Below are 15,756 nucleotides of genomic sequence, written 5' to 3'. Positions count from 1 at the left end.
GACATTTTCTAGTTTCAACCAAACTCGATTTCAGTGGTTTTGCAGTACTTTAAGCAGCAGGAAACCAAAGGGTTCTGACACAGCAAAACAACCGGTGTCTGTCCCCTCACTGTGTTTATGCTGATGAATTGCCGTGCTGTAATTTGCTGAATCAAATTCTCTGCTGAAAGGTAAAGACTTAGTTTTGCTGTACACCTGAACACGGTGAGTTCTGCAGCCCTTTGAGGTTTCGTAAGGGTGTCCTCTGAAAGGAAAGCTGGAGGGCTGCTAAATCACCCCTTCCTCCTTCCCATTAAAACAATCCTTTCTTACACTAATAAGCTGTGGGATAAGAACACCTGCAGACAGGGTATGAGGTTGGCTTTGGCAAGTCTATAGTAAGTATCATTCCAAATAAACTGCTGGAGAAACAGCAGTCTATAAAAATCCACATCACACTGGAATGGGGATTGGAAAAGCCAGAGATGTTGTGGGAAACTGGTTTCTATTTGGAGACAGCCACAGCTTTCAATGTTTAGGGAGGAAGCACGTTACTGTTCATAATTGTACGCCCACACGTATATTTAAGGATGAATGTTGCAGAACGGAGGTAGGATCTGACTCGAAGCCGCTTGCTGACACAGCTGCTCTAGCCCAGCCCTCACTTCAATATCCATGGGGTGAGTGGCTGCTGCTGCTGCTATTCAGATCTGTCTGTAATCACTGATGGCTTCAGAAGCAATCGGCCAGGCCCGGTAATGCTGAGGGAAATGCCAACTTATCCTTTGCTGTGGGATCAGGACATGTCCTCACAAAAGTTTCATGGAGAGCAAAAGGGATGTGATGTTTTCTCATCAATCGCATCATGACCATAACGTTGACCAGTCCCTCAGGGCTGAGCCTGGACCTACAGAGGTCATGGCTGAACTTGCAAAGCGTGAGAGCCCAGCTCAGAGCAATACTGGACTTGTGTCTCCTGCTACTGACAAACACAAAAACACAAAGCATATGAAGTGTGCTTGACTGGCAGGCTCAGGTATAAAAAGGGTGGTGGTGAATTCCTGGCAAACTGTTGTGGACTTGAAAAAAAGTCTCTGGAATTCAAACTACAACTTTAACTACGGTTTCTCGATGGAGACTTATTAGCTTTTCCTGGTTTTCATTCTTCCCACAGCTCTTACTCTGTAGGGAAGCCAAATACCCTTGAGCCATGGCCACTTGCAGATGAAGAAAATGTGCACCAGCCGGAGCTCTAAGGAGGACTGGGAAAGCCTTTTGCCACTTACAGGATGCCTTGCTGCTGTGAATCAATGGCTGATGTCCCGTTGCTGTTACAGATAGATAAAATCCATTGCTGGCAGGTGGGCTACGTGAATTAATTGACAGGTTGGTGACAAGGCAGACCCCAGTCCTTTAAATACACTGGAGCTTAGCGAACTTCACGTTTGAGGACGTGGACCTACATGTTTTTGTTACATGAAACCAGCATCATCGTAGGTATGCTGAAAAAGGCTAGGAGAAAACTCAGAAAGCTGAGCTGTAATTTCAGCTTTGAAGGTTTGTCTAAATGAGTCACACTGTGGAGACTTGGAGCAACCTAGATTATATATGTAAGTACCTGAGACTGCCCTGTATTGCTAGGGCAACCAGCTGAGGGGCTTTACACTTTGCCACATGAATTGAAAACGTGCAGTTTCAAAACAATGGGAAAGACCCAGCTATTTTCCAGGAGGACTGAAAGAGGCAGAGGAGAAAGAATAGCGTTGAGCCTGATGGCATCTAGAGAATGCTCTCTTCGTTCTGCTCTAAATAGGCGTGGAGAGAGAAAAAGGGAGAGAGGTTACTCACCTAGTTCGGGTGCTTTGCTTAGCACAAATGCATATGCCCAGAATTTGCTGACAGGTCCAATGTAAAAACTCTGGTCACACACTGACTGCTTCAGGCCTTTGGTCATCAAAATGTACAGCATGAAAGGAGCAGTTCGAACAGCACCAAGTATACTTGAAAAAAAAAAGAGAAAATGAAGAAAGTTGAGTAGATACTTGACATCTATATGCCATCACTTCGAGTCATTATGAGAAAAAAGAAGTCATAAATGTGCTAAAATAATAAGCTTAACAGCCTTGGAGTAACTCTGCCAGCTTCTAGGAAGTTATTCTGAACTCATACGTGCAAAGTGGATTGCAGTAATAAAGTATTTCCTGCTGAAAGTCTGGAACAGTAACATCAATGGTTTTTATTTCATTACTACAGGAACGAGCCTTCAGTTTTCAGCACAGTCGGAGACCCCTACTTCAGCTGCAAACAACGTGCAGAGTTTTGATGCTGGTGGCTGGAAGACTACAAGAAACAAGTTAATAATTAAGAGCTGTCATCAGCTGTCATCCAGGACCAACTCCCTCCTCTGATTTCCTGAGTTTTCTCCTGTCTCTCCTTGTGCATATTACATCCACAGGAACAGCGAAAAGCCCAGGTAGGATGCACAGACTGTGGTAGGGTGCTGTGGTCAGGGCTAGCGTTTTGGTGCATGTGCTGGCTTCATCTCTTAAGGGGTCATGGCTAACAGAGGAGCTGACTGGTTGAATGGTTGTAAACAGCACAGATTCACTCTCACCTCATCAAAGCCAGATGCAAGGTAACAGTGTTTTGTAAATAAGGAACATTATGAGATTTGCAGTGATACTAATTGGTGCAATTACAGAGGGGATAGGTTCAGATAACAAAAGACATCCAGCTGACGTAAGGAGCTTCTGTCTCAGCAGTGAGGTGCTTTGCAGAAGTAATTGCCTTGCTGTTCTACAGCAAGAACATGCTTGCCCATTATTTAACACTGTGGTTTGGTTGGCCTTCAAAAATCATGATGAATACTGGGTGAAACAAGAAACTTTCAGAAAAATGGAGCAAAGAAAGGCCCAAGCTCCTCTGGGGCTGAGTATATCTTTATGCCCATATCATACGTCCCTCTGCTTCTACTCAGCTCCATCTTATCTCCCCTCTAACTTCTCTGTGGCCCTGTCCTACTCACGAGTTCTCTGGTTCCTGCTCTGCCTCGGTGTCTTTTGTGAGTATCGCATGGCAGCAGGCCAACCAAGCCACCTGACACTGATGTGTGCTGACACGTGTGGACAATGCAAGCTATCAAATACGCAAAGTAGGTGAAAAAAGGAACACTTCATCTGAAGCTGCAGATTCTCTATCACTTGTCCTTGTCTTGTAAAGCCAGTATTCTTTAAAAAATGGTTTTTAAAATCATCAAGGCAGCCTCAGAGTCGTGGTCTATGGCAATTCTTACTCGGTCAGAGTGGATGGTTCAAGTACAGCTGCTGAGCATAAAAACTACTGATCATTATTTTATATATTGATCAAATATATATTGATCAAATATTTTATTTGCATAAAGTATTTAGATTTCCAAATCTGCATTATTAATATAACCAGTCTAGCCTGACTGTTGTTAGCAGAAGCAATGCCCTTTGCTTGCTCCTGTCCACTGCATGTACTCTGCAAGCGAGTGGAGCACCACGCTAGGAGGCTCTAAAGCCATGTTGTGCATGGGGACAAGTGTTATGTCCTGGCTCCTGCACCACGTTTTGTTGCATCAGGTCTGACTGCGCCATCAAGAAATTCAGACAACAGTCAACATTGCTCAGTTCTCCCAAGAAGCTACTATTATTAGCTGCTGTTTGTATGGTGGTATTTGCTTGTGGGTTCTCCTGCCAGCCAAGTCCTCCTCTGCTATGTGTAAATAAAAAAAAAAACATCCTGCTGTGGTACAGGTTTACTGAAGTTCAGGTAAGTCTGGGTTTCCCAATAGCGCTGCCCAAAGTTATGCATATATTATGCTTAGTTATGCTTAGGCAATACAGTAGTTGCAGTCTCTCACATACAGATTTTGGATTCATCCAGCCCTGCACAGAGAAGAGAAAGAGTGAAGTATTCTGAGCATCTACGCAGCCCGTAGTGCATCTTCTCCACGGCGGGGTTTTCCCTCCCAGAAATGCTGTCTGTGCATGCTTTTCTCACGTCTTTCTGGCATCAGTCCTCACTGTGCAGAGTGCCCAAGCTTGCTGTAGGAGTTTTGAAACTGGGTGCAACTTGTTCTGTGTCTTCTCTTTAGCATTTCACACATGTTGTGTTTTCCCAGGAGCTGCATTTCTCGTTCCCAAGAAGACAGGAGATCCTCACGGAGATGTGATCTGATCACTTCCTGAGGCAGTGAACTCCTCAACTTGGCCAGGGCAGGCTGCTGCTTGCTCTTGCATTTTGGGTGGTGGCAAAACTGGGTGGAGGAAGATTGGGCAGAATAGCTAAAGATACACAGCTGGTAACCTAGTTCTCCCATTAGCAAATACTTCAGTGCTGACATTAAAATGGGAAAAAAAATAGGAAATTTTAAATTAGTAAATCAAATAGCTGCAAGTAATGGGCCTTCGCTTGCACAGAAACTATACTGCTGTTCTAAAATACTATATATTTTTGAAGTTTTAAAGCCAAAGAGAATTCTGTGCCGTAAGCACATGCTCAGATAAGAGCACTGGTTCAAGCAACAGGCAGACATTGACTTAAGTGCAGGTGACTCAGTGTGGATGGCCGTGGACTTAATCTGGACTGATATGAGAGCAGAAGAGTATTCGCCTTGTGGGGCTGGCACAGTTTCACTCTGCTGTCCTTGGGACTGCAAGGATGTAACTCTTCCTGTCTTTCTGTTTAGCAACAACTGCAGAGCTCTCCTTGGAGTGTACACACACACACACACACACACACACACACATACACTTTGCTAATTGCAGCAGGAGTAATTTCATGGCACGGTGGCATCCTCTAGGTCCATGACTCCAGAAGAAGTGGCTCTGGCTACTTCTCTACATGGTGTGAGTCAATCTGGTCTGAAATTTTTATCAGTAAAGAACAAGTTAGGTTTTAGCATAATTCACAAGGGTGGCATACTGGAAGCAACTGATTCAACTACCTAAATACGTGCCACGGGAAAATAGCTGTTTATGTGGTGTGCTGCACACCAAAACACCGGCTTGCCGACAAGCACACGCCCCTGGAGAGAGAAAAAGATCGAACACAAGTCTGCAAATATGCCTTGGACACGCAGAGACATTGCTGCCTGGAATGCTTCTGCCACTTAACCTTGTTTGCTCTGTAAGGTAAGATCAACCAACAACTTTCTATCTTGCAAAGACATGATGTGCAGCAGAGTGATGACACGGCTTGCTCAGTAAATCACTTCTGCTTCATTTTGTCCTCGCCCTGCTCTGTGCTGTAGCCTTTGTGAGGTATTGAAATGAACTGCTTACCAAAGCAGTCTGTCTCGCACGAATCATCCGCAGGGATTTTAGAAATAAGGTAGCAGTGAATTACTGTACAATTACAGCCTTTTGCAACTAGAGAGACTGATCAGAAACAAACTGCACTGGCTAATGCAGCTTTCTCATCTATTCAGACTCAAAATGTCCTACATTCGCCTCCCTCCAGGCAGTGGCTGCTCTGGTAGACTAATGAACGCCCAACTGATATTTTACTGTCTATAATGTGATCAAAATATATCCGTGAGTAAGATAAAATCTAAAGTTTTTTCCTCGCAAACTCAGTTTCAAATGAGGGCCTCAAAACCCATCATACGTATGGGTTTAGGACAGCAGTTATGAAGGAGGGAAACAGAGGGTCAGGAGCTATCTGATGTTACAGAGGACGACAAAGTAGGCACTAGCAGCTGAAGGCTATCCACTACTCCAAGTCAGAAGGGAGTGAAGCACGTGTTTTTCAAAAGCCTAAGAGGGCGGCAGGTAGTTCAAGTCTTCTGTCCAAACCTGGCTGTCACTGTGGCAGGCTTGGCCATGCTCCTCCTCACGCAGGTACATTCCTGCACTTGGCTACTGGCACCCCTGCCCAGGATCAACACGGCAGCAATCAGCAGGGAATGTGACTGCAACTTTAAAAAAAAATATTCAAAGAAAGCTAAAGAAATGCAGTCTTCCATTTATCCCACAGCAATGGCATTATTGCGTTCTGTAATGTCCTACCCAGATTTCCTACTCATTTTGATATTCTGCTTTCACATCTAGAAACAAGCCCACGCCCGCATTTTTCAGCACATAGCCATGGACAAGTTCAAGTTCAGCACAGAATACATCATTTTCTGAAAGCACTTTAGTGCTGTGATAACCACACAGTGGAAGCCTTTTGCTCAGGTTTGTGTCTGAGAAAACCCAAACAAGCTGACCGAATGCTCTGTGCGAACCGGCCTTGTCTCTGCAGACTCAGGCAAAGCCTGGTGTCAAAAGTGGAATGTCGTCTTTTGTTTTCCAAAGTGTGCCCTCCTGTGCTGTAATCCACCATGTGGCACCAGCAGAGAGCAGCAGGGAGCCCACGGCAAGCAAGACCATGCCATGCTGCCCAAAATTAAGGAATTACAACACGGACTCCCAAGCAAGGCCCTCCTGGTCCCCACTGCTGCACATGGCCGTGCTGGCCCGGCACCCAGAGCTGCAAGGCCTTGCTGCGGGAAGGCCAAACTCCAAATTTGTGTCTGCCTGCTCCTGTGGTGCCTCACGGGGTCCCTGCAGGTGTCACCTCCATGTCCTACCCACACAGGGGGGTGGCTGAGAGCATGTGGCCCTTGTGACATCTGAAGTGAGGAGACCCAGGCCTAGCAGCGCAGGCCTTCCTCGCCGGCATCACCGGTGTTCCAGCCCTTCTTTGGCACTGTGTGACAGAACAAAAAAGGAGGCCACTTTTTTTTTCTTTCTTGTTTTAGCATGCAAAATATTTACGGAGGAAGCATTCTGTGTTAAAAAGAGATGTTCAAAGGTCAGCCCCGCTGAAGAATGCGGTGCTTTCTAACCCTTCTTTGTGATGAACCAAGCTGCGTTCAGCTTTCAGTCCTGTTCAGCAAGAGTACTTTGCTGGACGTATCGAGTTCCCCTTCTGCTGCTAAGGAGCTGGTCTCTTAACAAAATCAAATGGCCTTTCTGTGCCCCGCTGACTGAAAACCTGCCGTCCTTACACAACAGCAACACGCTGCGGTGCTGGTGGTGTGGAGGACGTGCATGGGGTGCACAGATTCCCCTCAGGTGGGCAGCCTGAAAACACACCTAGAGGAGTCAGTTACTGTACAAGACAACAAAAGATATTTTCTGTGCTCAGCTGAGCAACAGAAAACACATAAAATGTAAACAGATACAGGATAAAACAAACAGAGAAAGCACCTACCAGAGAAGCAACCTTCTGAACTAAGTTTCTTGAAATGAAACACAGCTGAAGCCACCTTCATTAGACGAATTCTTAACTCCCCAGCTGGACAGCTGCCCCTGAATCTGAACCAGACAAAAACCTCAGGACCCCCTGGTATTAACAAGCAGCATGTGCCCAGGTGGCTGCATCTCCAGGTAGAGGAAGGGCTCACATCTTTCAGCCCTGTTTGCTTCTTGTGCTCTTTGATTAGGTCCTAAAAATAAGTTTGTGAGAAAGCAATTTTGCAGCATCACCGGGATGCTTTTTTTAATAGTTGAGAGTATTTATAGAGCTTTCCTCTCCACTTGGTAAGGGTGAGATTCTTTCAAATCACTCACCTTCTGTAGTCTCATGAAACATGGTGCCAGCATACCAGGCGATCAATGATACCCACCAAGCAGATGACACAGCAGGAAAAGGGCTGGGTGACAGCTTTCTTAAAAACTAAAGGCTTATGTTGCCTGAGATTAAATTGTTTGCAGGAGATTTCCCATGAAAACCTGCTTTGGCCATGCAAAAAGGAACAGTAGCTTTGGATGACCCAGAAGACACTGAGGTGCCTCATGAGGATGAAAAATGTTGAAGGGGCCACTCGTCTTGCAAAACAGCAGAAGTTTTTTTCTAAGCCTGGCACAGAGTTATTTTTTTTATATTAGCTAGTTTTTATATATTGGCTTCAGGTGCTGCAGGAGCAGAGTGTTCTGGGAAATTGTTAGTCTTTGTGTCAAAGACCAGAAAACCCTCAAACAAAATTTTACTAGTTAAATCAGGAGGTTTATAGGGGCCTGCCCTCAATCTGTGAAAAAAAAAAAAAGAAAAAAAAAAGAAAAAAAATGAAATGTTTTTTCTTCATCTGGCTGCAGTGAGGGTAATTTATTGTTAAAGCTGAGCCAAAATAAAAGGGAATTTCTATGTTAAAGCAGTTACCTGGGTGGTGCGAAACAAGGAAAGGATATTACGGCTGGGACTGCACCTACTGGTTTTCACTGGTGACTGGGCGCCCATTTGAAGCCTATTGTTCCCAAATCCTTTGTGGGTAAACATGCCAGACAGTTTCAAGGCTGGGGGGAGAATTAAAAACATGACGATAACCTTTCAAGAGTCTGCCAGACAGAAATGGCACTCGTTCCCATGCAGGGAGGAGACCAGTGAGACCTGCTGAGAAATACCACCCTTCTGAAATACGGAAGCAAAGGCTGAGCAAGAAATACATTTCCTGACTAACTGCCCTTAAACTTCAGTGGATGACTGCAGGAATGTATTCTTGTATTTAAACAGGTGTAGATGCTATAAGGCTGCTTTAGGCCTATCTGTGATTGTAAAATCCTGGTATTTTTACAATAGAGTGAGCAACCATCCAGTAAGAAACCGATCAATAATTACAAATGAAACGTGGGCAATGACTGAGAGAGATCTTCTGGCTGCCGTTCAGTGGCCTGCGTGGAATTAATGGATCTTATCTGGATCTCAAGGAGCTAGTGAGAGTCATGGCTAAGTCAGCACAATAGGACATGTTCTCTAATCTCAGAGAAAAGCCTAGAAAAGGATCTGGCACCCAACATCCTAAATGGTCCACATGGCACAAGGACAGCATCTATGAAATCTTTGCAATTTATTTCAATACATTAATAACTGACTAGGAGAAACAACTTTGTATGTCTGCACCTGGTGATTAAAAATATTCTGCTAGGTTTGTTGAACTGAAGGTTACAGTTTTCAATTAAATGAATCAGCCTCTTGGTCAGTGAAGGATATACACAGCGATAATGTATTCTTCTAAATTATCAAAAAAGTTCGAAAAATAATAATACTGACTACATTATTTGGTCTCTCTTAACTCTAATGTAATGAATCATTTTACAAGCATTTAAAAGAGAAGACTTCTAAATAGTCAGTTACCTTGAAATCCTAGAGAGACACTTGTTCAAATTACAGCTGATGGACCTAGTCCAACTCTTATTTTTGGAAAAAATGGCAAACAAAATTAACATAATTAGGCTGTCCTTCAACACTTCTGAGCTGCTTTTGAGCAATGCCAAGGCTAGTGATGAAGAGAGACCTGACCCTGCAGAGACTGTTCTTGTCAAACACTTGCAAACCCTGTTTCACCTCCCAGAACTGTTCTACGTATCTTCTACAAGATCCTGTCTCGTCATCGAATCCGCTCGTAATGAAAAGTCATCTCCATTTTCTCCACAGCACAGACCTTCCTTGTTACTGTACCAAAATTTTGGTCTTGTCTGCTTCTCAACAGCCAAGTGATTTACCACCACCAGTTTGGACTATCCCAGAATTACTAATGCCTCAACAGTATCTAGACCAACAATTGCTTTACGTCAGATGTCCTCGTGTAAAGATCTGTCATGGACAAAGCTGTTCTTAACTAATTCAGGTTCAGATCTAACTTCCTCCAGGCTTCTTCTACCTGTGTTGGCATCTCCAAGGCTCTTAGCATTGTGAATATTTCACAGTCCTTAATGGTGTTTACTCTTGTAACAGCCTTGTAAGGTGGCTAAGCATTGACCCATTTTGAAGAGGTAAGGCTGACTGAAATTTAAATGTCCTGTAAAAAATTCTCTGCCTGAGCCACGATAAGAAATGATGTGCAACATCACAAGTTGTGGTTCAGTGCCTTGTCCATGAGGTCCATTTGATGAAAGCAGGAAGAGGTGTGACCTCACTTTGTATCAGTGAATACAGTATTATTAAATCAACATTAAACATTCCAGTTTTCAGAGAAAGTCTTCTGACCTGCTATAGATTTTTTTTTTCCAATTTTTAATGTTACTCTCTAAACCTTCAAGTCCCTTACTCTCTGTCTTATTTACCTCAGGCATACCTGTATCTTTAAAGATAAACAGTTTATAGAAAAAAAAGAAAAAAAAGATATACAGTTTCTAGACACACACTTCTTAATTTTGCATTTTCATCACCTGCACATCTGATATGTTACTTACTGCCCTGCCCAGAAGACCAGGTAAGAGCAATCAATACATGTCTGCAAAAGACTCAGTCATACTCCTGCTTTCCCTGTGTTTTCTCTTGGCATACTAGACAAATACAAGCGTGGATTTCATCTGATGCAGCTGGACACAAGCTGCAAAGAACATGAGCCTATGGAATGAGTTCTAAGAGCATCCCTACTTCTATCTCTCTGTCACTGTCTTGCCCCCCAAATTTATGTAAGACCAGGCCCCAGAAGCCTGCCCTGTGGTAGGAGAAAATATTTGGATTCTTTTCCCTTGTGGAATTTCTGCCATTGTTCTAATTATTGTGATTGTTTTGTATTAATGCTCCTTGCTGACTCCTTTACTTGCACCAGTGAACTCCAAAAGAAAATCAGGCATTTAAAACCACCCCCCTGCTGTGGATCCCAAGCCATGCCCAACTCTTTGTGACAGGGGCAGGTACAAAAAACACACTAGTGGGGTGGAAAAATCACTGCTGACATTCGTAAAAATTCATGTTTTCCTTTGCTAATGACCTCAGTTGATAAAACTACAAAAATGCAGATATTTAATCCCATACAACAGCAACTGATACTGTGGGACTCTCATTTCTAAATGCTTCTATCCAAGCCTAGGAAGAAGCCTGAAGACATAATTGAGCCAACCACAGGTGCAGCAACCTGCACGGATGAGAAACTCTCACTGTAAAAGGAAAATTTCTCTATTTTAAAGTCAGTCTTGGGATTTTGCAGAAGACTGCAATGCTTGGTTTTTGTACGTTTGGGATTTAGAACTATCATGACGTTACCATGCACCTAAGTTGAACTTGTTTCTGATCTATGTTGTTTGCATTTCACTGAAGAAAAATACACCAGCTATAATTTCGCCATATATTGTTTTAACTAAATTAACTTTGGGCACAGATATGAGAATGTTACCAACTCCTCCCTGGTGCTGATAAACCATGGTAACAATTTATGCACTTATTCTGTCTATAGCGGTTTTAGTGTAAAACTAAATTTTAGTGTAAAACTGCGCTATCAGAAAGGAGGTTTCTGCTGCCATACTTTACTACTTTGCAACTGTGTTTAGACGTCCTTGTGCTCGGTTACCACTATTCTGTTGTCCGCAGATAATTTTGAGCACAGTAACTCCCTTGTGCACCTGTGTTCTCCAAGGCCTAGCCTATTGACAAAATCATTTGGGACCATTAATTATTCTCTTGCAATTGGCAGGAACAAAAAAAAAAAAAAATGGAAAAACCACCTTGGTCCCATGATGTCCCTTTTTCCTATGACATCTGAACACCCTACAAAGCATGTTTTCAAAGATTATGAAACCTTCCTTTGAAGAACACTTGTGTTAGTCTAATACTTTAAGAAGAACATAGAACTCAGTTCCTTTAGTCCACGTATCTGAAAGGCTGTAAGGTACCTATAGTCCTCTCACGAAGTCCCACTGATGAAACCTTCCTTCTAAGGTCCTACTGTCCTGCTGCTCCTCTGCCTCTCCCATCTCCTGACTGGGATGGAGAACAGATGGGTTTCACAGCTTACCCACAGAGTCTCTCACCCGTCTTAAAGGTGATGGAGTCCCATTCAGGGTGGGGTCCATCCACAGTATTGTTAAAAAAAAAAATTAAGAAAAGGAGGCGATGAATAACATATGCTTGTCTCGGCGTGGCACTCACTTACCCTAAAACTTAGCGGTCAGCCGTACTGAAAGTGCATTATGATGGGGTGCTCTAGCTCTCGGTACCACGTGTGTGAGCAGAAGTTGTGCTGATCTTTGCAGTTTTTATCCCTGGTTTTGGCAGAAGAATTTTCTTTGCATAAGTTCACGCATACTTTGAGGTTTGGGCTCGGTCCTATCAAAATCCCAAAGCAAAATCTGAGAGACTTCCATCTCTGCCCCCCAACACTGAACTGAACACACAAACCTTGCATTTCAGACCCTTCTACTGTATCTGATCCAGATGTCTCTCCAGCAAGCTTTTCAATGCAAATCATTTTGAGTTTTCAGTGGGGACCAAAACCTGAAGCCATGCCAGCTCAGACTGATTTAAAAATTGTGCAAATATTTTACATGGCTCTAAGAAATAATATATCATCTGTGCAAGTTTATATACCCATAAGCATATGCATACAGGCCTGGGCGGTTATCACTTTCCCATGTGATAAATTACTGGGAGGGAATGGAGGAATTGGAGGTATGTTAAAGTGACAGCTCACTCCATGGTTTCAAGTGAGGGCAGATACTGTGCTCCTTGCATCAGTCTCTTTCTCTCCCCTGCAATAAATCCTTCTGTGTGGGGCCACTCCCTTCAACCGTTCCCACTCATCATCACATTTCCTAGTCACATCTCACCTGGTTCCTAAAACCATCTTTGTCCTTTTTATTGACAAAATTAGGAAGGAAAAAAAAAAAAAAGGCTAATTTCCTCCCCTCCCCAGGGACCTCACTAAGCATCCCAAACAGTGACATCTCTGCAGGGCTCCAGATCAATGGACACTGTCATCTGGAGATTTTAATCACGTTAACACCACAGCAGAGTAAAATCCATCTGATTCTCCCTTGCTAAAGTGCCAAGCTCAACAGCTCTGCCAATTGCTGCAACTACTACTCAGCAGGCTTATTTATGTGTGGATGAAAATCAATCTGCCACAGCTACTGTCTCCCAGTCCCTCCTCACCAAACCCAAATTCCCCCTCCAGGAAATGCAGTTTGATCCCCCGGACCTGCCTTCTTTATGACTGGGATTAGCTATATTCAGGCAACCCCAAGGAGCAGAGTACGAAAACAATGCAGCCACACTTTGTGAGCTGCTGGAAGGAAGCAGAGCAGAAAAACAAATGCCAGGACCAGACTCTTGCAAGTGGTCTTTACAGCAGCTGACACTAAAAAAATGGTGGAGAGTCTTACACAGAGCACTCGGCGGCTATGCAAGGCCCGTTGGGCTTTGCTAAAGAGATGAAGAAGCTGTGGTCAGGCTGAAGGGCAGTGGTACTCAATCATCACCCCAAAACCATGAGAGAACAGCAAAATTTGCTCACAGGGACACCAGTGAAACCACACACTGCTGAAAAGCATGTAACTGTTTTCTTGCAACGAATGAAAAATAATTTTTCAGCTCTACCCACACATCCCTGCATTTCACCTGACTTCCAAAGAGTTGGTTACAACCTAATCAACAGTAATTACCCACCATTCATTCTTGTGCTCCTCGATGCGCTGTTACCTGACGCTAGTCCCTGATCATCTGGCACGTAGGGGGTAGGAACTTGCAGGAACAATATTTCTTGATGAAACCTATCATTTCTCAAGCAATAACTCACTCTTCCATCGCTAAATAATAACTGGACTCTTGTTGGAGCTGAAGAGCCCCAGCATCCTGTGAAGGCTGTATACTTGGGCAGGTAATTTTCTGTCAAGAAACATTTCCTAGTTCTTAGATACTTATTTCAGCAAGTTTGGACTGTGGCTAAACTGCTAAAAAAAAAAAAAAAAATATCAATTTTCAGCTTAAGCCCTGTGTTTGGTGCAAAATCTCATAAGAATTAAGGAATCCATCTAAGGATTTCTAAAGCAGCCCATGAGGATTCATAGGCACAGTGTAACTCTTAAGCGATCCTTAATGAATGCTTCAGGGGCATTTGCACTTGCTCCTGTGTCGTTACCAAAATTATTGTCAGCATCAAACATTATCTCAAGAAAATTCTAGAATAACTGTAATATTACAGTGATTTAAATGATAATCTAAAAAAAGTGACGTATCTATTTCTGCAGGATAATTCAGAGATACTTACAGGATCAAATGTATCAAGATGGCAGAGTAACCATCATGTATAGCATTGAAATGTATGTATTCAGGAGTTTGAAATTATCCTGGGCAAATAAAGCCAAAATGTAATAAAGTAAAAGATTTAGCGGAGAATCAAGCCAACCAATGGAGCTAGCAATCACTAAAGCTGTAAAACAGGCAGATAACAAATCAAACTCAATCTAAGTTACAGATAAAGACTAGCATTTGACAGAATAAAGAAGGCTTAAAGAAGCTAAAAGTTGTAATATGGCTGTAATGAGCTGCTCAGCTCCATAAATTAAATGGCAGTCGCAGGCCCGGAGTCATTCGTCTTCCTTATTCGCTCCGTCCTCCCTGCAGCAGCGCTCCTGTGAGCGTCCAGAGAAGCTGAGATCTCCAAGTGCCCGCAGCTGCTGAACAGTAAATACATTTGCTTAGAGGAACAGCTGAATTTGTTGGGTGGTGGTGACTTTGGTAAACCGCGGGTTGACATCCGTGTGCGGCTCTGCCTGTGTTTGTTAACGCACCCAGCCACGGCTGAAGTGCTGGATTTGCTAGGCCGGGCGAGTTCCCACCTCTCAGCACTTCATTCCCGTTGTATCCAAGAGGCATAAGCTGTCGGGGACTCACTCAGAAGACATCACACGGAGATTTCTGTTCCCTGGTGATTTCTCCTCTTCCCCACCTGCAGCGGGGAGGACACAAGCCAGGCACCGAGGCTCCTTTCTCCCTCGTACAGTCCCTTCCTTAATTTAAAATTGAGAGGAGAAGTCCGCTTCCAGGGGGCCGTGCTTTGAGCAGGGCACTCCTGTGGTCTGGAGCAGGAAGATTTCACAGGAAAAATATCATTTAAGGTGACAAACAGACTGACAGATCTCTCGCCGATTGAGAGCGGACAGAATAGGGCCAAGCAAGTGCAGAAGCTGGTTTCCAAACAATGCACTGCATTTACTTTGCTGAGGCCTTCCGTTTTCCAGCAACAACGACGACAAAAATCTCCAGAAAAGCAAATAGACAAAAAATAAAGGAGAACTTTTTAAAGAAAGGCTGCCCAGCTTAGCACTGAAAAAAGAGATTTCCACAGGAATTGTTTAGCCAATGCTATCCATATCTCCTTTAAACTAGCATCAGCCAGGTCTCACAGGGAATCCCTGATTTACTTTTAATCATGCCTGATAAGGTAAAAACAGTAAAAACTTTTTATATTCAAAGTAACTTTGACAGGCACAACATAGGCCACAGCTGTAACAGCAGAGCGAACGAAAAGATGAGATTTCAGAAAAGGATGAGCGCATCTTTTTGTCACGTGGCATCAAGCACAATTCTGGGAATAAAGATATTTGTCATGGGATGCTCTTCTTACTTAGAATAAATAAGGTACATATTGGACATATGTCTTCTTGACAGTACTTTATTGCTCTTAGTCCATACGTTTTTATCACCCCTACGCTGTATTTTTAATGCCAGCCAGCATTTCTTTGCAATTTATAAATTCACCCTACATAGCACTGTTTGTATTTCCCTACTGGGATTACAGTTTAGCTTACAGAAAATATTTTTTTTCTTCTTAAACTGTTCTGTATCATCCAAGGGATTTTTGTTTCTCTCCAACCATTCTGAACTGCTGTTCACCCAGTTTTCAACTTTTGCTCCAAAATGGTAATTAAAAAGATGTATCCAATATCTGTTGCATAAAAAAATCAGGCAAGCTTGTAACGGTGAACATGGCCCAAATGAAATAAATTGTTAGGTATATATTAAGCACTTTATTAATTTGGGTTCTGA

At 43.3% G+C, this 15,756-nt stretch overlaps 1 protein-coding gene across 4 annotated transcripts in view; it reads right to left on the bottom strand.

Moving 5' to 3' along the window:
• Window positions 1-15,756, bottom strand: part of ELOVL6 (ELOVL fatty acid elongase 6) — a 70,564-nt gene that overhangs the window by 7,003 nt on the left and 47,805 nt on the right. For all 4 annotated transcript variants that reach the window (XM_080588834.1, XM_080588832.1, XM_080588833.1 and 1 more), the window contains one exon: window positions 1,828-1,979. In XM_080588834.1, the coding sequence (XP_080444960.1) occupies window positions 1,828-1,979 (152 nt within the window). The remainder of the gene's footprint in view (window positions 1-1,827; window positions 1,980-15,756) is intronic.

This window comes from Anser brachyrhynchus (genome assembly GCF_964034855.1).
Source record: "Anser brachyrhynchus genome assembly, chromosome: 4".
Lineage (NCBI taxonomy): Eukaryota > Metazoa > Chordata > Aves > Anseriformes > Anatidae > Anser > Anser brachyrhynchus.
This window is presented reverse-complemented; position numbering and strand designations above follow the sequence as displayed.